At 40.9% G+C, this 26370-nt stretch overlaps 1 protein-coding gene across 2 annotated transcripts in view; it reads right to left on the bottom strand.

Moving 5' to 3' along the window:
* The window catches only part of LOC126236196 (SUN domain-containing protein 2-like), a 436500-nt gene that overhangs the window by 60013 nt on the left and 350117 nt on the right, over positions 1-26370 (bottom strand). For both annotated transcript variants that reach the window (XM_049945303.1, XM_049945304.1), the window contains exon 5: positions 3321-3425. In XM_049945303.1, coding sequence (XP_049801260.1) covers positions 3321-3425 — 105 coding nt within the window. The remainder of the gene's footprint in view (positions 1-3320; positions 3426-26370) is intronic.

Below are 26370 nucleotides of genomic sequence, written 5' to 3' on the forward strand. Positions count from 1 at the left end.
GCATTTGACTGTTGAAACGAAGAATCCACTTGTGAAATGATGTGCCATTGATCCAAGCTTTCTTGTGGTGAGAGTGGATGCAAGGTAAAGTTCCAGTATTTATGTTTTTAAAACAACGTGGTTTCTCGGATTTACTGAAAACCCAGGGACAAAACTTCTCACTGCTGTCAGCTTTACAACACAGTACAACAGTCACATGTTGTATGCTTCGTGCTCCACCATGACACTTATCACCTTTTACCCCAGGGTGTGATTTGGAAGAAGATTGTAGAAAAATCCAGTTTCATCCATGTTAAACACATCAGATGAGGCATACTTTTCCCTCACTCAGTTGAATTCATGTAACCAGATGTTTGCACTTTCTTCATCAACTTTATTTGCTTCACCACAAATTTGTACAGATGAAATTGAATGTCTCTTTTGGAACCGATACAACCAACCAGCAGAACAACGGAAGTCTTCGATGCCCATATCTTCAGCAATATCATTTACTTTTGACTGATTCACAGGGCCAGTTAAAGGTATGCTAGATGCATACATATGATTGGACCATTCTAGCAGTAATGTCTCGACATCTTCATACTTGGTGCTATGAAGTCATTTAGATTTGTTTCTAGAACCTGATGCCCCAGCATTAATAATTTTTTCTCGATTCTAAATAATCGTAGATAAAGTGATTTTTAGGTATTCCAAACTGCTCTGCAATTGCTGGTTTCTTGGTACCACGGCTCACTTCATCTAGAATCTTAAGCTTTAACTGTACATTTAGAACTGTCTGTTTTCTCTTTGCCATTTTCGCGTGCTACAGTACCAGTTGTAACTGTAGCTTTTATTCAGTATTCCAACTCAATACGGCTACGACTAACAGAACACCTGTCAAATCTGGCACTGAGTACATTCCTAAATGCTGCTGCACACATTATTGAATGTCTTACAATGTACAGCATACGCTGATTGTTGAGGTGATAATCGCGGCTACTGATCTACAATATGTTAAAAACTAGTCAACAATAAGTATAATTAGCTTTGTAGCTACATTTCCTACATTCATTTTGGAAAAAAAATTACGCTTTAGAATACTCTAAGGTCGGAAGTTTGTGTTACCGTAAAATTTAATTACGCTTGGAACTGAAACAGAGTTCGTAATTTGCCTTAACTGAAGTTTGTGTTAATCAATAAAACATATCATAATAACTAATGTATTCCTGGTAGGACCAATATTTTTTTTCACGTTAACCATGAGTTCATCTTATGCGAGTTCGTCTTATGTGAGTTCGCACTAATGAGGTTATACTGTATATCAAGCACACTATAAGGACTTACTCACACAGACTAGGAGAAACTATGTAGCAAATAAGCTTCAAAACTCACATAATGTAACTGCTGGCATCTGGGCAGTCATAAACAGTTTTAGAACCTGCAATGACAAATTGTGTATGGGCTTTACTATTAACCACAATGACATGCTCATAAAAGACCAACTGGAAATTGTAAATATTTTTAATGAATATTTTTCTTCTGCATGGAAAGCCATAAATGACAAACACAAAAACATGCACTACAGTTTTAAAGGTAATGCATGTGACCATTGTATATATCTAGCCCCCACAAACTGTGCAGAAATAATGGACATCATTAGCTCTCTAAAACCCTCTAATTCAGCTGGGCATGATGGCCTAAATTTTGTTTTAAAAGCCTGTAGCCAAAATGTCTCTGTACCTCTGTCTGTAGCAGTCAACAATGTAATAGAATCAGGCACCTTTTTCAGACAGACTAAAAATAGCACAGATAACACTCAATTTTAAAAAAGGTGACAATAACAAAATAGAAAACTACAGACCAGTCTCGATCCTTCCTGTCTTTTCCAAAATAGTTGAGAAAGTTACACACAACAGGATTATAAACTTTCTTAACAAACACAATCTGATGTTTGAAAATCAAAATGGATTCCTAAAAGGTAAATCAACTAGCCCTGCAGCTGCTCAACTAATTGAAGAGGTGTTAGTGGGTATTGAAAGCAAGGAACATGTAGCGGGTGTATACCTAGACCTGGAAAAATTCTTTGATTGTGTGAATGTTGACATCCTATTAGACAATCTATGGAACATGGGCATTAGAGGCGCTGCTTATGACCTAACAAAGTGTTATATGAGCAATAGAAAATAGTTTGTTCTGCTTAAAATGGAAAGTGATGTCTACAAATCAGAGATCACGTACATAAAATATTGCACACCGCGGGGCTCAGTGTTGGCCCCCTTCTGTTCTTGATCTATGTAACTGATATTAAGTACTCTACTATAAATTCCAAAATTGTTCTGTATGTCAATGAAACGTCAATTGTGTGTAAAAAGGATTCATGTAATGAACTAGAGGCGGAGTGTAATAATGTGACAAAAGAAATTGTTAATTTTTTAATGAAAGCCTCTTAAATGTAAGCACCAGTAAAACATGTTTGATGGAGTTTAACAAAAGTAGTTTGAATAATGAAATTAAATTATATGTTGACAACGAATCGGTAAAGAAAGAGTCTAGTGTAAAATTCCTTGGCCTAACAGTCCAAAGAAACCTGAAGTGGGACACTCATATTGACTCCCTGGCAACTAAGTTGTCAAAAAATATATTTGCAATCAGTACTATTAGCAAGTTCTGTAAAGACACTGCAGTCCTAAAGACTGCATACCATGCTCTCTTCTCCTCTCACCTGAACTACGGTATTGAAATTTGGGGGGCAACAACCAAAGCTAATCTAGATAAGCTACTCATTCTTCAAAAAAGGGGTGTGAGAATAATCTGCGGAGCAAAATATAGGGAATCTTGTTGCAACTTGTTTCCAAAAACAGGGATGTTAACTGTAATAAACACGTACATTCTAAAAGTCATATTGCTTGTGAAAAGACTGCACCTAAACACTTATTCGGATTTCCACCAGTATAATAGTAGAAATAAAGAAAGATTTTACATCATCAGCCACAGAACAGCACTTTACAAAAAAGGACCTTAGTACGCAAGTATAAAATTAGCTAATGAAGCAGGAGGGGGAAGTTGTAATTGCCTAGGAGGCTACAGTGCCTGTTCCTTACACCAAGGAAGATGTGTATGTTACACTGAATGTGATAAGGCAAAGGAAATAAGATGAATAAAACTGGGCTACACTGTAATATCCAAAGCAGAAGTCAGTTACCTATACACATATTAGTGGACTGTCAACTATATTACCATTGATCTTTGGTTATCAAGTTATAAAAATGCTAATGCAAGTCTCAGTTATTTTTCAGTGTTTGTGATTAATGAAGTTTCTGTTGGGCATCTGATATACTTGCCTGTGTTTTCCAGTGCAAAATCTGGCATTGCAACTTTGTCTGCATCATATTTCTGTAATTCATTGAATATCATCCTCTCTACTCTCTTGATGATTTCCTCCAACTCTGTAAAGTAAAATACATCACTTTACTACAGTAACTTCATATTCAAAGCTGTGCCAAGCAGAAATCACGATTAATTGTTAGTGTTCGCTGTCAAGGCTGCAGTACAAACAGGAAATTAACGACATTCAAGGGGAAATTACAATACACTTTATAGAAAAAATCTTTCACAGTGAATTTGTTATGTGATTCTACAGTTTATCTAATAGATTGCAGTAGTTCAATACAAATGAAAAATACAAATGGTGAGTCACAGATACGCACAACAAAAGACTGTTGGAAAGTGAGCTTTAAGCAAAAAGGCATTTGTCGAAACATACATACACACACACACACACACACACACACACACACACACACACACACACACACACAAATGCAACTCACACATGCATGACCACAGTCTCTGGTGGCTAAGGCCAGAATGTGAGCAGCAGTGCACAATGGGTGAGGCAACTGGGTGGTGAGGGTAAGGAGGAGGCTGGGGTGGGGAGGGGGAGGATAACAGGGCAGGGGTGGTGGCAATAAAGTGCTGCTTGTGGGAGTGTACAGGGACGAGGTGGAGGAGGAGGGTGGCTAGGTGCAATTGGGAGGTTAGACGGAGGGCAGGGTAGAGGAGGGGATGGGAGGGGTAGAGGAAACGAAGAGAAGTAAAAGGACTGAGGGCCCACTGGTGAAACGGAGGGCTGAGTAGTTCTGGAATGGGGATAGGGAAGGGGCTAGATGGATAAGGACAATGACCAATGAAGGTTGAGGCCAGGAAGGTTACGGGAATGTAGGATATATTGAGGATATATTGCAAGGACAGTTCACACCTGCACAATTCAGGAAAGCTGGTGTTGGTGGAAAGGATGCAGATGGCACAGACTGTGAAGCAGTTCACTGAAATGAAGAACATCATGTTGGGCGGTGTGCTCAACAACACGGTGGTACAGCTGTTTCTTGGCCACGGTTTGTCAGTACCCATTCATGTGAACAGGTAGCTTGTTGGTAGTCATGCCCACATAGAATGCAGCACAGTGGTTGCACCTTAGCTTGTATACGACATGAATGGTTTCACAGGTAGCCTGGCCTTTGATGGGATAGGTGATGCTTCTGACTGGACTAGCGTAGGCAGTGGTGGGAGGATATGTGAGACAGATCTTGCATGTAGGTCCATTACAGGGATATGAGCCATGAGGCAAGGAGTTGGGAGCAAGGGTTGTATAGGGATGGATGAGGATATCGTGTAGGTTCAGTGGGTGGTGGAAAAGCAGTGTGGGAGGGATGGGAAGGATAGTGGGTAGGACATTTCTCATTTCAGGGTATGAAGAGAGGTAGTCAAAACCCTGGCTGAGAATGTAATTCAGTTGCTCCAGTCCTGGGTGGTATTGAGTCATGAGAGGAATGCTCCTCTGTGGCTGGACAGTGGGACTTCGGGAGATGGTGGGTGACTGGAAAGATAAGGCACAGGAGATCTATTTTGTACATGGTTGGGAGGGTAATTACAGTCTGTGGACACCTCAGTGAGACCTTTGGTATATTTCAAGAGGGACTGCTCATTACTACAGATGTGAAGGCCACAGGTGGCTTGGCTGTATGGAAGGGACTTCTTGGTATCGAAGAGGTGGCAGTGGCTGAAGTGAAGGCTTTGCTAGTGGTTGGTAGGTTTGATATGGACAGAGGTATAGATGTAGCAAGTTTTGAGATGGAGGTCAACATCGAGGAAGTTTGCTTGTTGTGTTGAGTAGGACCAGGTGGGCAAATGAGGGAGAAGGTGTTGAGGTCCTGGAAGAATATAGACAGGGTGTCCTCACATTCAGTCCAGATCATGAGGATGTCATCAGTGAATCTGAAACAGGTGAGGGCTTTGGGATTCAGGGTGTTTAGGAAAGATTCCTCTAGATTGTCCATGAATTGGTTGGCATAGGATGGCGCCATGTGGGTGCCCATAGCCATACCCTGCATTTGTTTGTAGGTAATGCCTTCAAAGGTGAAATAATTGTTAGTGTTGTTATAATTGGTCATGGCAACTACAAAGGAGGCTGTTGGTTGGGAAAGGTTCAATAGCAGTGAGGTCATGAGCATTAGGGATGTTACTGAAAGGGGAAATGGCATCAATAGTGACAAGCAGGGCACCATGTGGTAAAGCAACAGCAACTTTGGAGAGTCACTGTAGGAAATGGTTGGTATCTTTTATATAGGAGGATAGGTTGTGGGTAATAGGCTGAAGATGTTGGTCTACAAGAGCACAGATTCTCTCAGTGGGGGCACAATAACAACCCACAATGGGGCATCCTGGGTGGTTGGTTTATGAACTTCGGGAAACATGTAGAAAGTAGAAGTGCAGGGAGTAGCAGGGAGTGAGGAGAGAGATGGAGTCCAGGGACAGGTTCTGAGATGGGCTTAAGGATTTAAGGAGAGACTGGAGATCCTGCTGGATTTCTGGAATGGGATCACTGTGGCACGGCTTGTAGGTGGTTGAATATGACAGCTGGTGGAGTCCTTCTGCCAGGTAATCCTTGAGGTTCAAAACAACAGTGGTGAAGCCTTTGTCAGCAGGTAGGGTTGTTGCATTCAATCCTGAATTTTCCATTGTTCGGTTATTAAAAACCAATTTTTTCTGTATACTTTCAAACGTGAAGTAGCGTTTTTTTCTGTGTAATGCACTGAACATATATGTTTGACAATGTAACTGGAGAGGTGAAAAATCTACTCACCATGTGGTGGCAGGAGAAAACACATAAAAGATGTGGAAACGTGAGCTTTTGGAGCCAGCAGTTTCTTCTTCTGACAGAAGGATTAAGGCAAAAGGAAGAGGGATGGAGGAAAAGAACATGAGGTTTAGGAAATGGGAAGAGTTATGAAAAAATGTACAGAAGCCCAGGTGATGAAAGAATCTTTCCTTCCCACCCCTTCCAATAAGTCTCCTCTGATCTAGATTTTTGTGTGGCTTTTCTGTAACTCTTCCACATCTTTTATGTTTTTCTTCTTCCACTGCTTAATGAGTAGATTTTTTATCTGTCCATATTATATTTTCAAACACTGATTATTTTCATACACGAAAACAAGCTTCCAGTTAGCATCAGGTACAGATGGAAAAAATAATGATGCAATGCTAATTCAGTTTGCTAATACAAATCTTATTTTATGTTTATTTCTGTCTATTTCTCAGATGAAGCTTATAGCAATATTTATTTCAACAACAGAGAGAAATACACTAGTTCTACCCTAGAAATAAAGCTAATTGGATTTGTGTCTTGACAGTGTAATGAAATTCATATTTTTCAACACATATAAATTTTGTTACTATTCTGTTCATTATTTCGATGCTAAGAATTTGGATTGACTACTTACATGGCAAAAATATATGAAAGGTAGAATTTTGTATAAATATCACAATTCTAGTAAGTGCCAATAATTAAGACAGTAAGTTTTGGCTGACATTACTCCTAAGCTTATAAAGTAGGAACATAGCATGTGCAAGTTTAGAACAGACGTATGTGATATGTTTATCCCAGCTAAGTTTCTGGTCAATCATCATTCCTAGCAGTTTAACGGACTTATTTTCTTTGTTTGATACCTTCAAATTAAAGAATATTTCCTCAGTTTTTGTTTCATTTATGAATAGGGAGTTTGCACTAAACCAATGAACTGGTTTTTCAAATATTATATTATTTTTTTCTCGTACAGATTCAAAAGTCTGTCCTGAATTGATAAAAGTTGTATTGTCTGCATAGAGGACTGTTTTACAGGGTAAATACTGTGGCATATCATTAACATACACTACAAACAGGAAGGGTCCAAGTATGGAGCCCTGTGGCACACCTCTTTTTATTGTTTGTGGGTTTGACAGCTGTCCATTTACACTAACAAATTGTACTCTGTTGCTTAAGTAGGATTCTAATAATTTCAGGGTGTCCTCTTCCATGCCGTAGTGCCTTAATTTCATGATCAAAGTACAATGAGATACAGTGTCAAATTCTTTACTCAGGTCTAGGAGAGTAGCACATGAGATTAATTTATTTTCAAAGCCATCATATATATCACTAACAATATTTTCAACTGCTTTAACTGTGGATAGTTTAGACCTGAATCCATACTGTGAGTTACTTAACAAATTATTCCTCTCAAAATAGTGATTCATTTGTTGGTGAACACAGTCTTCGATTATTTTAGATATTATTGGGATTAATGAGATAGGGCGATAGTTACTTGGATTTGATTTATCTCCTTTCTTAAATATGGGAATAGTTACTGCTGTTTTCAAACAGTCGGGGAAAATCCCTTTCTGTAATATATGGTTAATGAGAGTGGTTAGAGGGAGCAGAAGATCACTTGATATCTTCTTTATGACAAAGTTTGACAGACCATAGAAGTCCTCTGCTCTGGAGCTACTTAGTTTGCCTATTGCTTTGCTAACATCATTTTCAGTTACTGTTGCCCAGCAGAATTTATGGACTACATACTTATTTGAACCTAAAAGAGTTTTAGCATCAAGCATGGCATTGAGGGGAGACAAATCTTGTTGTAAACTGAAGTTAACAAAGTGTGAATTTAAGATATCTGGGGCTATTGGTATAGCTAGTTGAGTTGTTGGTCTATTTATTTCACTTTTAATTACTTTCCAGGCAACTTTACAGCTGTTTCTGTATTTAAGAATACAGTTATCATTCGCCCTACGTTTTGCCAAACTTATTTCAGATCTATAAATTTTTCTTATTCTAATGTACATCTCTTTGTACTCCTTGCTGTTATGAGATCTGTCCTTAAACATAAGAAGCATAATCCTGATGCTGTTGAGGTATGGCGTAAACCAATTATTTAGTCTCTGTGGTTTATGAGCTCGGTTATTATTCTGTCTTTTTACTAATCTGGGACAACACTCATCAAATATTCTTGCAATTTCCTCTATAAATAATTTGCTTGTGTTATTCACACACATATCTTTGTATAAGATGTCATTCCAGTTAACTGACCTTAATCTGGTTCTAAACTCTCTTACGTTGCATTCATTAATAGGTCTAACAGTTTTGTGTTGTTCATCTGGAATGCTGACTGGAACTATAATCCATAGGCCATCATGGTCAGCTAGGCCTAACTTCACTACTCCAATTTCAACATTATTTTCATGGATATTACTTATTATATTGTCTAAGCATGCATTATATCTTGTAGGCTTATCATTTAGACAATAGCAATCAAAAGCTCTTAGGCTATCCAAGAATTCCAATATGATATGACTCTGTACCCTGATATCCACATTAATATCACCAAAAATTAAGATTCTTTGGTATTTATATTTAGGCTTAGTTAGTAAGACTAACAATTTTTTTTAAATTTACCATAAATTCATATTCACTAGAAGATGGTGTGCGATATACAGATGCAACAATAATATTATGTTTAGGTATATGTACAACTGCAGCCTCAAAGATGGTGTCTATACACAGGTCTGTGACATCAATAGTAAAGTATTGTAGATTTAGTCTATTCTTAATATATATTGCAACACCCCCATGTCCAATTGTTGATCTGCAGTAACTACTAGCTAAGGAGTAACCAAATGGAATATTGAGGTCAATTCCTGATGAATATAGCCAGTGCTCATTTACACTAAGTACACCACAGTTGGAAGTTTCTAACCAGTACTGCAATTCTTCCAACGTCTTTCTTAAAGACTGTATATTAATATGTAAGAACAGAAGACTATTATTGCTAACCCTGGGCAGTAAAGATGAGGGTTCAGGTTGTCTTCTTAAGGGCACTTCTATACAGCCGATATCTTGAGTTGTTTGTAAGTCTACTGCTGGTAGCCAGGCCCCATTTTGACAACGTTTGGATGCATCTAGTTTCCTGGACTCAGAGTGAATGGTTTGAAGGTTATTTTGATCCTGCTGGAGCATATCTGTTAATATTTTGCCAGACAGACTAGCAGGTTTTACAAGTTTCCCTGGTCCAGCGGTATTACTGTTAAGGTGGCCATTTCTTGACTCTCAGTTTTGGTAATCAGTTTTGAGATTAATCTTCTTCCTTGGTTGTTGAGGTGGAATCCTTGTCGTGTATAGCACTCCCTGTCAAACTCGCTAGCTTTAATGATTGTGGTATTTTTGAATTTCGAACACAGGTGATATAGCCGTTTGTTTACGTCCAATACCTCGCAATTTACGCAGGATCATTTTGTAAGATCATATCTAAATGGAACATCGACAACAAACACTTTTATTGATGTGATACTTGGTAATGTGCTTCTTAAACCTTTTATTAAGTTCGCGCTGTTGTTTTTTGCTATGTCATTTGTTCCAGTCATAATTACGACATCAGCTTCTTGTTCCTCATGGAACATTACCAACAAAAAACAAGAAGCATACAGTGAAATTGTGATTGTTACTATATGAGTATATCTATGATGAACCATATTTCATGAAATCGATGTGAGTCCTCTAATAAATACTTTAACTGACCTTGATGATCCAATAGTAGTAATTAAGCAAATCTACCAATCAGGTTTAGCTAACAAGAGAAAATTAGCCTACTGTTTCACAGAATTACAACTGAGTAAATTATAACCAAGTAACACTATTCAGAGAGTTACTAGATGTACAAGGGAGAAAATTTTTCAAAAGGCACACAGTGAATGAGAAATTTAATTCTTTCAAAATACATTTTTCCAAATGAAATTACATACCCTGATGAGAATAGCAATGAGACAGACTATGTTAAAAGCAAATGTAGGGCCACTAATTTGTAGAATTCTTCCTAACATCAGCTGAAAACACATGGGCAAAAATGGATCATCGTAAGCAGACCCATTAGATTTACTTGGCCATTACTGATAAACAATAAAAGCAATAAAAAAAGATCTGCAAGCACCAGAAGCAGAGACCAATGAGTGCGCACTGGCTGAGGCTCCTGATGTCAAGCTCCTAAATGTCAAGGTGGATAATAAACTAATGTGGCAACAGTATGTGATAAGTGACAGCTCTGCACTGCAGTGACCCGAATATGGTAGTACTACCACATGTTTCATAATTTCACTCAATGCTGTGCTTTGGAAAAATCTTCTGGGGCAATACAGACAATGTCAAAAAAGTATCTATATTACAGGAGTCCAGTATGAAATAACAATCTAGAAAGGATAGGGTGCTACTTTACACTTAGAGGAGGCATCAAGTCACAGACAGGCACAGTTGGCGGAGGGTGGGGGGTGGGGGGGAAACTACAAGTATGTAGCTTTTGGAGAAAGTCAAAAACTCACACACATTCACACAACCAAAACTTGCACACAAATGGCCACTGTCATCTCCAAATGCTAAGGCCAGACTGTGACTGCCTCTTGGAGATGAGCAGCAATCTAGCTGGGATGGGTAGTGGGGGTACAGAAGGGGTGTGGGGTGGGGAGGAAGAGGTATAGCAGGGCAGGGGTGGTGACGATACTAGTGCTGACTGGGGGAACATGCAGGGATGTGTTGGGGACAGGACAGGGCTGCTACGTGTGACATTGAGAGGCAATGATTGGGGGGGGGGGGGGGGGGGAAGGAGGATGGAGCAAGGGAAGAGGAGAGAGGAGAAAATTAGAGAATGAGAAGGACCATAGTCATTATAAGTGCATTAGTGAGATACAATCCATGTGTACTATTGGAGTGGGAGTAGGGAAGGGGATAGGCAGCTGGAGAGGACAGAGACTAGTGAAGGCTAAGGCTAGGGGGTTTACAGGGGCGAAGCTGTTGTTGGTGGGAAGAATCCAGCCAGTGAAGCAGTCTTTAAAGTGACGCTCTTCATGTTGGGTGGCATACTCAGGAACTGATTTGTCCAGTTTTCTGTTCAACACGGTTTGACATTGGGTGTTCAAGTGAGCAGACAGCTTGTTATTTCTCCTGCACAAGCAGAAGGGAGCAGAGTGGCTGAAGCTAAATTGATAAATCATATGGCTGTTTTCACAGGTGGCCCTGTCTTTGAGGGGATAGGAGACGCCTGTGTTAGGACCAGAGTAGGTGGTAATGGAAGGGATGTCTTACATCTAGGTCTATTGCAGAAATATGAGCCATGAGGCATGGGGTTGGGAGCAGGGATGGAATAGGGATGGTGAAGGATATTACATAGGCTGTATGGGCAGCAGAGTACTACTGTGGGTCAGTTGGGGAGGATGGTGGGAGTGATATTTCTCATTTCAGAGTATGTTGAGAGGTAGTCAAAACCCTGGTTGGGAATGTGATTCAGTTGCTCCTGTCCTGGATGGTACCGAGTCTTGAGAGGAGTGCTCCCTTGTAGCTGAACACTTGATATGTAAGAGATGGTAGGTGAATGGAGAGACAAGAAATGGAATATCTGGTTCTCAACATGTCTGGGAGATTAATTTTGGTCTGTGAAGGCAACAGCTAGACCCTTGGTATATTTTGAGAAGGACTGCTCATTACTACAGATCAGATGACCATTTGTGATCTCTCCTCATGTGATTTCCAAATTTTAGGAGCCCTGGAGAAAGACTTGCACAGCTTGGTAGAATCATAAAGAAAGAATTATCTCACAGTGGGATAAGACTATTAACAGTTATGAAGATTACTTTTGAAATATAAAATAGTTTACTTACTTTTTTCCATCCATCTCATTTTGATCTGATTGCCCCTTTTAGGAGTGTAGTTTACAAGTAATAGGTTGAACGCGTTGATCTGCAAGAGCAAAAATTCTCTCTGTGTGGGCACAGTAAGTTTCTTTACTGGAGCTTATATCTCTCCTGTTTCACAATAAAGAGTGACATGCTCCCTTAATTGCTATTTTATTGTACTCCTGATTGAGTAACAGCTTAAAAATTTTCTCAAAGCGAAAGATCCAACTTGTGTGTGTCTGTGTATTCCTGCTTGATCAGTTCATTAAATAGGTCCTTGGTTTATCTCACATACAGTGTTGAATAATTTCAGTAATTACTCACACATTTTAAACTGCTTGTTAAAGTGAAAAATTCACAGATTTTTTTCACATTAAATGTCACTGCTACATAAAAGTTGTTTCCTATATCACAAGTTTTATATCTTTATTAATTTTTTTTAAATATTTCCCAGGAAAGTGAAAAATGAGTTTTCAGATAAAATAATTTATGACTGGTCTTAGTCTTAGGACGAAATATCACAACAGATTCACAGCATCTGAAAACCCTATGTTTTGTTTTTTCATCAAAAAAACCGAGAAAATCAAGTATATTTGTACAGTTTTTAAAAACTGGGTTGAAAAAGTTATATGGGACTGAATCATTTAGATAGAAAACTAGAAGCAATGAAAATGAAGTTAGCATGGAAGAGTTCGAGATGCAGACATAGAAAACTGGAAGCAATGAAATTGAAGTTAGCATGGAAGAGTTCCAGATGCAGACATGTAGTCTCTTTTCTCATTGTACTATAGGAAGACTTCCAGATGTAAACATGAGATCTCCTTCATATTGTACCGTAATGATTCACTGCTGATGTAACTGCATATCACATCAAAAATTAAAGTGTGTACTTTGTAGTGGCACCACAGTTTAAGACAGGAAAGTTAGATTCGGTGCAACATTTCTGAGCACACAAGTTACAGCCAGGTGCGGGCTGGATTGCAGTAAGTTATGCTGACCAGCAGTTGCAAAAGTAGAATGGAGACCACAGGGCTGTCCAAATGCTGAAAAGTGTAAATGCAGCGGTTCGCATGGCACAAGCTACAGACAGAAGGAGCCCACTGGCGCAACCGGGATGTGGTGAGTACATGACTCGGAGCGGCGCATTAGCAAAAGAGAAGCGCACAGCCGAGTATAGATAGGTGCCATTTCTTAACAGGGCATTCAAGTGTGCCAGCTCTCCTGGACGGCAGTGTGTGTCACTCCACCGGGCTACACACTGCAACAGATGGGGCGCCAGCATCCCAGTCCACGGCGGGTCATTGGTTCGACCCTCTGAGGCCGATGTGGGGTCCACAGCCAGCCAGCAGCAGGCCACTCTTCGGCTCACTACCGCAGGCAGTTGTCTTGGCTCCTGACACATGCCAGAGACATCCCAAGGTGAGGGCCGCAGATTCGGACGCCAGATCGCAGCGCTTGTTGGCGCGCAACTCGGGCCACGCAGGCAAGGATGCTCAGCATGGGCATGTTGCGGTTGTCAGCGAGCTCCACGGCGGCTCCCGGCGGAGCAGCGCGGAGACATTGAGGATGGTGACCACTGAATCAGCTGCTGGCACAGCCATCCTAACATAATCAGAATTCTGCAACTGGCATACAAGGCCGGCTCGACACAGCATTGCATTACACGGGCCGCTGAGGTGCTTCCTCAGCATTGTGGGGCCCTGTGATGCAGACCAAGAGGTACGAGGGCACTTTAGCTAAAAAGCAATAAATCATTTGGAAAGTTCTCACCGAGTTTTAATACGGCATCTCTTCGCTCCACCCACTACATTTGGTGTCAGAATAGCAGACATTATCTGTACAGTATGATGTTCGAGCCCACCACCTGCATTATGGTCACAAGGTGTGGTGAGTTTTGACCAGTTTTCTTTTGAAAATTGGATGTTTTCTTACCTTTGTTTTCGTATTTTTTTGAGTATGAGTCCTGGCAAGTCACATTTTAGATGTTTTGCATGGGCATATTATTTTTTGTTGTCAGATTAAGTGTTGGTGTATTTTGGGCAGTGAGATTTATTAATTTTTTTCATGGCATGGCACTTTTGAATTGGTTTGAATATGATGTTACCGAGTATGTTGATACTGAGCTGTAGGAAGTCAGGTTGGTCTTGTACTTACATGTTTGTTTCAGGACTAACTGGGAACAAAAGCAACACAATGGCAGAGTCAAGGACACAAGGAGTGACGGAAACAGAAGCGGTGCTGATTTTGATGGAAAAGGTAGCACAATGGACAGCGGATAATAAGCAGCTGAGAAGTGAATTAACATCTAGAAGTGAGCAGGAAACTACATCTGATCAGTCGTTGTTGCCTAGGGAGCAGGAAATTTATCCAGCTGCCGTGAGTTCTGCCAAGGCATTAGAGGATGTGTGTTCGTTTGTGGAGGACTTGGAAATTTCAGTGGTGACGAATGGTTGGTTTGATGAGCAGTTATTACATGTAGCCAAGATTAGACTAACGGGTGAAGTGAAAACATATGTAAGGTGTTCAGAGGCCTTAAGGAAGGCAGAGCAGTTTAAGCAGTTAAAGGAAGGGCTTTTACAAAGGTACAAGAAAAAGAATAGTGCTTGATACTTTAGGGAGAGGTTGAGTACAATGATGAAGAGGCAGGAGGAGACGGTAGAGAAATTTGTGGAGAGGATAAGGGAAATTAATGAGTATACTTATGAGTTGGGTCAGAGCGATGAAGCGAATAGTGTTCTGTTGCAGGAGGTCAAGCAAAGGGCACTTGATGTATTTTTGAGAGGGTTACCGGCACATATGTCACAGAAAGTGCATGAAAGGGCTCCGAAAGATTTGTATTCGGTCATTCAGCTGGCAATTCAATGTGAGGAAATAGATGTGGCAACAGGAGTACGTGAGAGGCAAACAGTGTTTGCAGTGGGTGTGAAATGTTTTAAGTGTGGTTGTACGGGACATGTGCAGAGGCAATGTACCCTGTCACCGAGGAATAAAGGAAGGGGGAAGGGGTGGAAATCGGCAATGTGGAGGATGGAGAAGTGGAGATAGGAGAGGTGGACAAGCATTAAATGGCAGAGGGGGCCCAAGACCCACCTAAGGGAGCTCCCGTTTAATTTCAATGCTACGAATAAGTATGCAGATGTGGAATGTTCAGTGGTAGATTTCTGAATTCACCCATGCTTTCTTTTGAAAGCTGTAAGGTTTCTGTGATTTCCTTATTAATGTAAGCCTAATCTTGTGGTTGCCAGTTGCAGTACTGAAAGCCAACATGGTAACTCTGTGACTTAAAAAAGGGCTGAAAGTATGGACGATGTAAATGATGGCTCTTGTTATATTGACAGGGGATGAAACTTCATCGTTTCACCATCTCACACCTTCAGTCTTCTGGCAAAAATTTATCAGTGACCTGATTATTGCCATATTATTCCACAGTGAACTCACCCAAAATTATTCTACGTCCCACTACTGAAAACCTAAAAAACTTCTATCTCCCAGGGTGGGCTTACTGGTAGTTGGGAGCTCTAACGTCAGGCACGTAATGGGCCCCTTAGGGAAATGGCAGCAAGAGAGGGGAAGAAAACCAATGTGCACTCTGTGTGCATACTGGGGGGAGTCATTTCAGATGTGGAAAGGGTCCTTCCGGATGCCATGAAGGGTACAGGGTGCACCCAACTGCAGGTGGTTGCTCATGTCGGCACCAATGATGTGTGTCACTATGGATCAGAGGAAATCCTCTCTGGCTTCCGGCGGCTATCTGATTTGGTGAAGACTGCCAGTCTCGCTAGCGGGATGAAAGCAGAGCTCACCATCTGCAGCATCGTCGACAGGACTGACTGCGGACCTTTGGTACAGAGCCGAGTGGAGGGTCTGAATCAGAGGCTGAGACGGTTCTGCGACCATGTGGGCTGCAGATTCCTCGACTTGCGCCATAGGGTGGTGGGGTTTCGGGTTCCGCTGGATAGGTCAGGAGTCCACTACACGCAACAAGCGGCTTCACAGGTAGCAGGGGTTGTGTGGCGTGGGCTGGGCGGTTTTTTAGGTTAGATGGCCTTGGGCAAGTACAGAAAGGGCAACAGCCTCAACGGGTGCGGGGCAAAGTCAGGACATGCGGGGACCAAGCAGCAATCGGTATTGTAATTGGTTCAAATGGCTCAAATGGCTCTGAGCACTATGGGACTCAACATCTTAGGTCATAAGTCCCCTAGAACTTAGAACTACTTAAACCTAACTAACCTAAGGACATCTCACACACACCCATGCCTGAGGCAGGATTCGAACCTGCGACCGTAGCGGTCCCACGGTTCCAGACTGCAGCGCCAGAACCGCTAGACCACCGCGGCCGGCGGTATTGTAATTGTCAACTGTCGAAGCTGCGTTGGTAAAGTACCGGAACTTCAAGCACTGATAGAAAGCACTGAAGCTGAAATTGTTATAGGTACAGAAAGCTGGCTTAAGCCAGAGATAAATTCTGCCGAAAGGATAGATTGCATGCAACCGGTGGTGGAGTGTTCGTCGCTGTTAGTAGTAGTTTATCCTGTAGTGAAGTAGAAGTGGATAGTTCCTGTGAATTATTATGGGTGGAGGTTACACTCAACAACCGAGCTAGGTTAATAATTGGCTCCTTTTACCGACCTCCCGACTCAGCAGCATTAGTGGCAGAATAACTGAGAGAAAATTTGGAATACATTTCACATAAATTTTCTCAGAATGTTATAGTCTTAGGTGGAGATTTCAATTTACCAGATATAGACTGGGACACTCAGATGTTTAGGATGGGTGGTAGGGACAGAGCATCGAGTGACATTATACTGAGTGCACTATCCGAAAATTACCTCGAGCAATTAAACAGAGAACCGACTCGTTAAAAAAAAATGGTTCAAATGGCTCTGAGCACTATGGGACTTAACTACTGTGGTCATCACTCCCCTAGAACTTAGAACTACTTAAACCTAACTAACCTAAGGACATCACACACATCCATGCCCGAGGCAGGATTCGAACCTGCGACCGTAGCAGTCGTGCGGTTCCGGACTGCACGCCTAGAACCGCTACACCACCGCGGCCGGCAACCGACTCGTGGAGATAACATCTTGGACCTACTGATAACAAACAGACCCGAACTTTTCGACTCTGTATGTGCAGAGCAGGGAATCAGTGATCATAAGGCCGTTGCAGCATCCCTGAATATGGAAGTTAATAGGAATACAAAAAAAGGGAGGAAGGTTTATCTGTTTAGCAAGAGTAGTAGAAGGCAGATTTCAGACTACCTAACAGATCAAAACGAAAATTTCTGTTCCAAAACTGACAATGTTGCGTGTTTATGGAAAAAGTTCAAGGCAATTGTAAAATGCATTTTAGACAGGTATGTGCCGAGTAAAACTGTGAGGGATGGGAAAAACCCACCGTGGTACAACAACAAAGTTAGGAAACTACTGTGAAAGCAAAGAGAGCTTCACTCCAAGTTTAAACACAGCCAAAACCTCTCAGGCAAACAGAAGCTAAACGATGTCAAAGTTAGCGTAAGGAGGGCTATGCGTGAAGCGTTCAGTGAATTCGAAAGTAAAATTCTATGTACCGACTTGACAGAAAATCCTAGGAAGTTCTGGTCTTATGTTAAATCAGTAAGTGGCTTGAAACAGCATATCCAGACACTCCGGGATGATGATGGCATTGAAACAGAGGATGACACGCATAAAGCTGAAATACTAAACACCTTTTTCCAAAGCTGTTTCACAGAGGAAGACCGCACTGCAGTTCCTTCTCTAAATCCTCGCACAAATGAAAAAATGGCTGACATCGAAATAAGTGTCCAAGGAATACAAAAGCAACTGGAATCACTCAACAGAGGAAAGTCCACTGGACCTGACGGGATACCAATTCGATTCTACACAGAGTACGCAAAAGAACTTGCCCCCCTTCTAACAGCCGTGTACCGCAAGTCTCTAGAGGAACGGAGGGTTCCAAATGATTGGAAAAGAGCACAGGTAGTCCCAGTCTTCAAGAAGGGTCGTCGAGCAGATGCGCAAAACTATAGACCTATATCTCTGACGTCGATCTGTTATAGAATTTTAGAACATGTTTTTTGCTCGAGTATCATGTCGTTTTTCGAAACCCAGAATCTACTATGTAGGAATCAACATGGATTCCGGAAACAGCAATCGTGTGTGACCCAACTCGCTTTATTTGTTCATGAGACCCAGAAAATATTAGATACAGGCTCCCAGGTAGATGCTATTTTTCTTGACTTCCGGAAGGCGTTCGATACAGTTCCGCACTGTCGCCTGATAAACAAAGTAAGAGCCTATGGAATATCAGACCAGCTGTGTGGCTGGATTGAGGAGTTTTTAGCAAACAGAACACAGAATGTTGTTATCAATGGAGAGACGTCTACAGACGTTAAAGTAACCTCTGGCGTTCCACAGGGGAGTGTTATGGGACCATTGCTTTTCACAATATATATAAATGACCTAGTAGATAGTGTTGGAAGTTCCATGTGGCTTTTCGCGGATGATGCTGTAGTATACAGAGAAGTTGCAGCATTAGAAAATTGTAGCGAAATGCAGGAAGATCTGCAGCGGATAGGCACTTGGTGCAGGGAGTGGCAACTGTCCCTTAACATAGACAAATGTAATGTATTGCGAATACATAGAAAGAAGGATCCTTTATTGTATGATTATATGATAGCGGAACAAACACTGGTAGCAGTTACTTCTGTAAAATATCTGGGAGTATGCGTGCGGAACGATTTGAAGTGGAATGATCATATAAAATTAATTGTTGGTAAGGCGGGTACCAGGTTGAGATTCATTGGGAGAGTGCTTAGAAAATGTAGTCCATCAACAAAGGAGGTGGCTTACAAAACACTCGTTCGACCTATACTTGAGTATTGCTCATCAGTGTGGGATCCGTACCAGATCGGGTTGACGGAGGAGGTAGAGAAGATCCAAAGAAGAGCGGCGCGTTTCGTCACAGGGGTATTTGGTAACCGTGATAGCGTTACGGAGATGTTTAATAAACTCAAGTGGCAGACTCTGCAAGAGAGGCGCTCTGCATCGCGGTGTAGCTTGCTCACCAGGTTTCGAGAGGGTGCGTTTCTGGATGAGGTATCGAATATATTGCTTCCCCCTACTTATACCTCCCGGGGAGATCACGAATGTAAAATTAGAGAGATTAGAGCGCGCACGGAGGCTTTCAGACAGTCATTCTTCCCGCGAACCATACGCGACTGGAACAGGAAAGGGACGTAATGACAGTGGCACGTAAGGTGCCCTCCGCCACACACCGTTGGGTGGCTTGCGGAGTATAAATGTAGATGTAGATGTAAATGAACAAGCACAGCTGGAAAACTACCCAGACTCACATACATTCTGTATCAACCAAGTTTCTCTGAGCACTGTCCTTGAGCAAAATGGACACCGCCTTTTCGTAGTCTCAGTTCACCCCTTCGCGGAAAATCGAATGTCTACATCACCTACCAAGTTTTGTACTATCACCAGACTAATTTACACCTTTTGTTACTTAAGTAACATTGAGATTCTGACTGCACCATTACAAATGCACTAAAATTATAACCAAATTGATATCTTACACTGAATCGTATGTGCAACAGTTCATGCAATATTTAAGTTTAAGCAATTTCAAAACTTCACTGGCTTGACAACAGTTCATATTCTTCATGCCATCAAATATTACAACAGTTATACATACATCACCACTTTCAACTCATCAGTCATGCCCTCGACAAAACATTTTGTACATGAGCTCAAAAATTCACCACAGCAGCGTGCAGTTCAGTTCTAAGCTCTGTCTGGCACTGAACTACATGGCATTTGCTGTCCAACATATAATTCAGAGTTGACTCTACCTCTTTCGCATTATTATTGCTTCTGTTGACAGGATCAGTCCTCTATAACAAATCATTCTCTACCACAGTAATTCGATCAGCCAGCTTTTTCTCCTCATGTCTAACCTGCATGCTAATATCACCTAATTTTGCTGTCAACTACCCCATCCCACTTTGACTCTTTAATTCCTCTATCCCATTAACTTTACTTTTTAATTCCACATTTTGATTTTTAATGTCACCAATCTATTTCCTTAAATTGATCATTAATTTTGTCTGTTCCAATGTTATATGTTCCCATTGTACCAGTACAACTTCCTCCACACCAAATTTATTTCCTTCACCACAGATCTAATAGGACTCTCCATATCACTACCTACTTAATTAGGCCCCAACTTGCTGAGCAGTTGCCAGATTACATCAGTCATGGCTAACATGCTACAAACTACAAAGCAAGTATGATAGCAAATGCTGCTCACACTTAACTTTAGTCTGTGACTAACATGCTGCTGCTGGTGTGAGGTCAATAGCTGTGGGCATCACATAGGCTGTTAGGCTGGATCAACGTGGAGATGACAAACATGTGGCACACTGGAAATGGACCCTCAGTATGTGAGCTGCACTGTGCTGGATCATCTTGGAGACAGTGACCTTGAGGCATAATGTGGCATGCTGTAACCTGGACCATTGGTGCATGGATTTCACTGTGCTGGGCTGGCATGGAGGAAATGATTGCCTGGCTGCTGCTGTGGTGCACTGGAGCATGGGTGAATTGTGATGTGTTGCCATGAGGACCCGCTGCTACTTATGGGTGATGGATGCACATTCTCAATGAAATGAATGAACTGATGGCACTAGCTCCTCAGCTGTTGTTCACACCTAGTGAACCTTGCCTTCCTTCAGGTCTAGTTGCATAGCAAACTAAATTCTGGATGAGCCCCCAACAGTGACTTAAATAAGGGCTGAAAATGCAGACAATGTAAATCATAATTTTTGTTGTCTTCACAAGGGATGACACTTTGTTGTTTTGCTCTGAAGCACTTCAAAATTAAAACAAATAAATAAATTTGTCCATGATACTATTAATTAACAAGGCAGATAGTAAGTAGGATGTACCTAGGTGCAAATTATGTTAAATATCAAGCTGAAACACAAATTTAATATTTCACTAATAAAATTTATTATCTTCAAAATATTCACAGTACTTCAAAGGTTAAAAAGTGACCTCCCCCCCCCCCCAATATAATGGTTAGTGAATGTGCTATATAAAATTAAACAAATTAAAACAGCTGGGAAACACAGTCTGTGTTGACAGCTAAACATTAAATGAAGATGAATCGCATGCCAACTCACACCTAAACAGAGTCAAACTGACACATGATGCTATAACCCAAGTGTTGATTAGTAGCTGAAATAATCTAAGTCTGTCACAGACAAAACAAGTCAAAGTCCAACCTCAGTGCACAGAATCAGAGACCCAAACTCACTTTGCATAAAAATTCGCAAGTTTCCAATCTGCTAGCAGAAAATAGAGACCTGACTAGTGCCATATTATTCCACAGTGAACTCACACAAAATAATTCTAATTGCTGCTACCAACAACCCAAAAATGTTCTATCTTCCAGAACGAGTCACATACATGTTGCCCCAAACAAATCAGTCTGAACACTGTCCTCAGACAAGATGGCTGGTGCCATTTTATAGTCTCAGTTTATGCCTCCACAGGAAAATCCAGTGTCCATATCACTTAACAAGTTCCACAGTTTCACAAGCCTAATTTACATATTCTGATACATAAGTTCTGATTGCACCATTAAGATGTGTGCTAAAATTCTACTCCAAATTGATAGGTTACTGAGCCGTGTGGCTCGATCAGCGATATTCCCGCTGCCAGTATGGGTCTTCTTTCCAGTCGTGTGTGTGCTGGCATCACCTACTGGGCCGATCGGGGAGCGAGGGGTAAGCTCTAGCAAGTAGCAAGGATTTTTCTTTGGGACGCCTAGCAGTAACGTCATTTGGGAAGTCTGGTGGATAGTACAGTCAGCGTGCTACGCAGCAGGAAGAGCACATCTAAAAGGGGCTGTTTACCTGGGTGACGGCACCATAGCAAATATCGCTGGTGTGGAAGCAGTCAATTTCACTTCCTGCACGTCTCCTGGCATCGGGATCTGCAGCGGCTGGCTTTTTCAAACAAGCAAGAGGGTAAGGGCCTTGCTTGTGCTGTAAATTGTGGCCAGAATTGACTACTGGGTTCAGTGCTGTTGACTCTATTTTCTTGGCTGGCTGTAGCTACTCCTACCAAGCCTGTCCTCTAATGTGTTAATTTCAACTTGCTTAGTACACACGTTTCTAGCAAGAGCTGTATGTGAATGATGACTAACATTTACTAGGGCCTGGAGTGCTGATATGTTCTGTTTGTAGATTGCTACTGTCAGTGTTAACCACCAGTGAAAACAGTTTGGTTGGTCCTTGTCTAAGTGCCCCCTGGTTATTGTATTTATATCACATGACGGAGTTAAGCTGGGCAGTTGCTATGGATATACATGGATAAAATTTTCCCTGGATATATTTTGCTGTGAATTACAATAACATTACTGTTACGTTTCTATCTGAAGTGATAGTGTATTCTAATTCTAAATGAGTAGTTTCATAAATTCTTACAAGTTACTGAGAGGCCAGTTGTTATTGTGTGTTTAAATAGTTTGAAACTGATTAATGAAAGTACAAGAATTCCTTCAATGACAGTATGTGGATATGGTAATTAATTCTAATTTAATCACAAATTTAAGCGTGGCTATTTGCTGTAAGTCACCTTGTGTTTTGCAACACAGGAGAGGGGGGCGGTCTCGATATACTGTTAACCTGCATTTGATTTCGTTTTATCGGGACTTCTGCCATTTGTCTCGATAGCAGGTGTGGGGTCCTGGGTTGCATTCTGCTTATGCTGTTGTGTATTTTCCACCCCTTTTGCCCACATGTGCCGGCTGACTGTGTATCTAGTTCGCTTGCGGCTTAATGTATAATTGGCCTTATGCACATAGGATAATAGATTTGTGCACCTTAGCTGATGTTCATTAATAGGTTGATTAATTCTACAGATGATGTGCTGTAATGAATTACTGTGTTTGTAGTTCTTTAAGGCAGATGTCAGTCTGTTGTAGATACCCATTAGTTCTGGGATTTTTGATGCCTATTCATGACCGTTGCTTCTCCTGTTTGGGCTTCCATGCCGAGCCTGTATTGGAAACAGCCAAGTGGGCAGTCATCCACTTCTGGACATAGTTTGTTGAATCCCACAAGGTTGCTTGGTCACATGAAATTTTATATTTTGTATCCTACATTGTAGGGTACCTGCCATTTAAATATCATGGTTGTGTGCCATGGCATCAGATTTGTTGTTGCCTGTACTCTGAATTACTATGGTAATTTTAATCACTGCAGTAATGAAAGACTACATGTCCTCATAAAATTTTAGTAAATTGTTCTTCAGGTTGATCATATTTTTTGAGTAAATAATGTTTAACTCATTTCACTAAATGTGTAATAGGACATAACTGCCGTGGTTTATGAATGTTTAAATTTTGAAGTAACTTGCTCTCACCTAAATGGTAATTTTAAAAATGTGTTGATGGTTTTATTTGTTATTTGTCTTGTTTAAATGTGCCAAATAAATGTTCAGTGCAACTGTCGATGGTGATTGCCTGATGTGTCACTTGGTCCAGTCCTACCATCCCACAGCCTATTGTGCTGATCTTGCATCATTGTGTAAAAGTTGAATTCCATGCTGTGCTGACACATCAGTTACATTGTAAATGGCGTGCACTTAAGTGATGTTTATGAAATGAGGGGAGCCTGGAGCTATATCCAGATGGCTAAAAGAGCCACACGCACATGGAAATGCTATCTGACATTAAAATCAAAGTAAAAGACTGGTTTGTCACCAACTCTAGTCACACAACAAACAAGAGGTTTGACTGAGCTGGAAAATTAATTAATTTAGTCATAAGAAAAAACTCATAAAAGAACATTCATTGTAATGTCATTCATAAAAAATGGGATGTAATTATTAATATGATCCAGGGATTGTTCACATGAATCAAATATTAAAATAAAGTAAAAAGTGTGTGAACACTGTGAATAAGAGCAGCTTGCAGCAACATTCCTGAAAACAAGATCTATTCTAAAGAATTTGTTTTAAGTAAAAAGGGAACACTAATTATTGGACCTGTGCAAATGGAAATGCTATGGATGGGCTACCAAGGAAACTACAAGGTAAGTGGCATAGGTAAAGAAGATGTAACATCAGTACACTGGATAAGACTTGAAACAAAATTATTTATTTCTTAAGACATTGATATAAGACATCTATATAACTGCTGATGCCTAGTAACTATGTACGATTGTTTGTGAAATGCTATACAGTTCACAACAGAATCTCTTAATTTATAATCACAGTCATAATTAGAGGGGGCAGAAAATGTTTAAGTCTCGCATTCAGACCCGTGTTCATGCAAAGAACAAAAAGGATGGCCCCAACAACAACATGCAACAAAGTTAGGAGGTTTGTTCCACTGTGTTGAGAAATGATTAAACAAAAGAGTACATCTGAATATCATGGTTGCATTTAAAGTTGAACCTCGGTTTGGAGAAACAGCCTCAATGAGGGCCACACATACATGCTTAACATGAAATCAAAAACCACAAATACAACTGAATAATCCAGACAGGATATATTTAATATTCCAAAATCAGAGCAATAAGTAAACTCTAGGACAGAGGCATGGGTCCACAGGAAAGTTAGGCTCACAGTTAACTCATGTGGCCACGTGGTTTGTGGAGACACAATTTCTATGTACCGTGGCCAGATTTTAACAACATTAAACCAAGCAGCTGCGAGCAATTAACATTTTACAAAGGACACATTTGAATAGACAAAGGGTAATGGCAGAGGGCCAACAAACTCTAATATCAACCCACGTGGACAGTTTCCAACGGGCATATAGTAATGAAACAAAAAAAAAAAAATCACAAAGAGGCAAAAATTATCAACATTCGGAAAAGATTAGAATGTATACACACACAGTCGCAGGCACACAAATATTCACACTAAACCAAGGGTGCACTTCCTACGTGAGATCGCTTCAACATATGCAACACCTTTATGCTACATTCTTCTTACGGCCCAAAATCTGTGTTAGGAATCAAACTGAAAGTCTGCAAAAACCTTGCATCCCTTGCTGTAACCCAGCAAAACAATCTTTGTAAGACAAACATGAGGCCAAAAGCTGCACAACGTGCAAGTTCAGTGAGACTGAATTACAAAAAGCTCCCTTCCTGCTATGAGACAAAGTGCCACGCAGTTAAATCAGCTCACCCTCCTTCGAAGAGGCATCATTGCATCATTGTGTAAAAGTTGAATTCCATGCTGTGCTGACACATCAGTTACATTGTAAATGGCGTGCACTTAAGTGATGTTTATGAAATGAGGGGAGCCTGGAGCTATATCTAGATGGCTAAAAGAGCCACACGCACATGGAAATGCTATCTGACATTAAAATCAGATGCAGATGCAGACCCTCGGAGAGCTGGAAGCAGACTGCCCATCTCACACTAAAACTTCTCCCACAGAACCCTGTGGCCAGGAAAACCCAGAGATCAGGCTTCCACCACCAACCTACCACCTGTAACTTTCACACAAAGGGAACAAACCTCTTTGCCTGCCTGAAAACTACAAGGGGTGACCATTCTATAAGGCTACCACTCATCCTATGCAGCAGACTAAACCACAACACAGCAAAATAAAACACACCCACATTCATTCACTCACGCATGCCAGAGAGTTTTGGAATAGGAGAACAAGGGATAAACATTTTATGGAATCATAGCTGTGAGTTCAGTTGCATATAAAACATGGAAGACTTATAATGGCGTTATACATGCATTTGCAAGTATGAAAAGAACAAACATAAAAGCCATATGATGCTTGCAAATCGTAGAAAGAAATAGGCTATGGGCAGATTGAATAATAGCTCAGTCGTCTCTAGTACAAAATTTAGGAACAAAAACACACAAATTGTTCTGTAGAATGCAAAGTGCTTTGGAAAGCAAATAAAATTGTAAGGAAAGGGGACTATAGGACCCTTTCAGCATTTTATTGTATGTGCAATAGTTTGCCTAATATTTAAGTTTAAACAATTGAAAAACTTCGTTACAGTGCTTGAAAACAGTTCATGCTCTTCATGCTACATCTACATCTACATCCACATGACTACTCTGCAATTCACATTTGAGTGCTTGGCAGAGAGTTCATCGAACCACAATCATACTATCTCTCTACCATTCCACTCCCGAACAGCACATGGGAAAAACGAACACCTAAACCTTTCTGTTCGAGCTCTGATTTCTCTTATTTTATTTTGATGATCATTCCTACCTATGTAGGTTGGGCTCAACAAAATATTTTCGCATTCGGAAGAGAAAGTTGGTGACTGAAATTTCGTAAATAGATCTCGCCGCGACGAAAA

The sequence above is a fragment of the Schistocerca nitens genome, chromosome 2 (assembly GCF_023898315.1).
Source record: "Schistocerca nitens isolate TAMUIC-IGC-003100 chromosome 2, iqSchNite1.1, whole genome shotgun sequence".
NCBI lineage: Eukaryota > Metazoa > Arthropoda > Insecta > Orthoptera > Acrididae > Schistocerca > Schistocerca nitens.